The 1,662-nt window shown below is 57.4% G+C and overlaps 1 protein-coding gene across 1 annotated transcript in view; it reads right to left on the reverse strand.

Annotated features, from left to right (window-relative positions):
• Window positions 1-1,081, reverse strand: part of MOSPD2 (motile sperm domain containing 2) — a 42,577-nt gene extending 41,496 nt beyond the window's left edge. The window contains exons 1-2 of the mRNA XM_019529296.1: window positions 946-1,081; window positions 780-849 (exon numbers count right to left, since the gene is read on the reverse strand). Of these exons, the coding sequence (XP_019384841.1) occupies window positions 780-849; window positions 946-954 (79 nt within the window). The 5' untranslated portion in view covers window positions 955-1,081. The remainder of the gene's footprint in view (window positions 1-779; window positions 850-945) is intronic.
• Between the last annotated feature and the right edge of the window lie 581 nt (window positions 1,082-1,662).

Raw genomic sequence — 1,662 nt, forward strand, 5'->3', positions numbered from 1 at the left:
AATATACATACAACTCACAAGTATCCTCCTTTTTTCAGCATGGGGCCAATGGATACTCCCAAATCCACTGGCAGACATCCTACATGCAGGACCAGGCCCAGAGGCCTCAGAATTCAGATGTCCCCGAGTCTCTTTTGCCCTCAGCCAAGCGCCAAAGGAGCAAGATAGGGAAGACTCTCCCATTTCCACAAAGTAGGCATGTTGCTGAGATCCTCCCACTGCGGGCATTTTTACACATGTAAGAACCACAATGTAAGCGTTGAAAAATGCCCAGCACTGCAATGCCTGCAGTTAAGTGGCAAAATGCAAGTCAGCGCTGAGAAAATGGCAGTGGCGTGCTTTTGAACTTAAAACACATGGAAGGCAGTTTAGTTCAAAAGCGCTCCACTGCCATTTTCCACGTGCAGATGCACATTTTGCTGCTTATACACCTGCACACAATGCAGTGCCGTGCGCCTCAACTCAACTGAATTACTCGAGTCTGCTACAAAGCGACGGATCGCCACTGCATTGCAGGACCAAAAAGTATGTGCATAAACGCTCCTGGAAATGAATAACACGATGTGGGGCACCCTGTGTGCAGTGCATCCAACAGGGGTGCCCCTTCCACCTACGTATGTCATCATTCACATCCATCTCATTAGGGGAACAGACCAGTGCAGCCAAGACGATGGATCTTAGCCACTCTGACGACCCAGTTCTCGCTCGCTCACTGCCTACTTCACAATAAAACACATAAGGCTTATTCGCATGGGGGTGGGGGGATATCAGGTACCTACCTGGCAGCTGCTCCGCCGCGAAGCGCTGCCGGATCTCGTTGACTAGCGCGGCCTTGTCCGCCGGCTGGTGCTGCGGGAGAAACAGAGGAGACACAGCGTCAGGCCACCAACCACCCCAAACCGCAACCGCCGCCCGTTGGGGGCGGGAGAAACACTCGCGCCTCACCTCAGCCATAGCCCAGCCAAGACTCCCCGGCGCGCGACGGCGCGGGCACCAACAAGCGGCGCGAGGCGGGGTGGACCCGCGTGACCCGGCAGCCACCGCCTGGCACCAGCCACAACAACTCCCCTCCCCTCGCGCGCCGCGGCTTCCGGGGTGGGCGGGGCTTGCCGTTCCCTCCCAGCGTGCTTTGCGTGGCGGGAACGTTCAGAGCCGGAGCGCAGCTTGGGTAGCGGTGAGAGTTTCGTTAGCGCGGAGTGGGGCGCAGGTCACGTGGTTCCTGCGGCGGGGTTTGGTGTGGGCTTGGGGGGCTCTGCTCTACTTTACTCTGCTCCTTTCCCCTCCCCCCCTCGGCTGCGAAAGGAAGAGTGGCCCCTTTGTCTCATATTTGCATATGCAAATATTGGCCTTGCGGTCATTTAATTGAGATGGCGGGAGAGATGGCCCCGCCCCCTGAGATGGTGGGGGAACTGAAGGGTCATGTGGTGGGGTTCGCCCCCCAGCTTAGGTCTCTCTGGCTCAGGTTGCCGTGCTTTCCGCCTGATTCCAAGGCTTGTCTCCGTCGCACTCAGGGCGCCCGTACACCTGCGGTGGGAGCGGGGTTGCTCTGACGGGTTGTAGTTACAGCCGTTGGAGGGGACTCAGTGAATTGAGTCAGCTGGCATGACCATGCTTCAGGACCTCACCTGTATCAGCGTCCATGCTCTGAAAAATGGTGGTGAG

This window comes from Crocodylus porosus, unplaced genomic scaffold (genome assembly GCF_001723895.1).
Source record: "Crocodylus porosus isolate Cpor-Errol unplaced genomic scaffold, CroPor_comp1, whole genome shotgun sequence".
Classification (NCBI taxonomy): Eukaryota; Metazoa; Chordata; order Crocodylia; family Crocodylidae; genus Crocodylus; species Crocodylus porosus.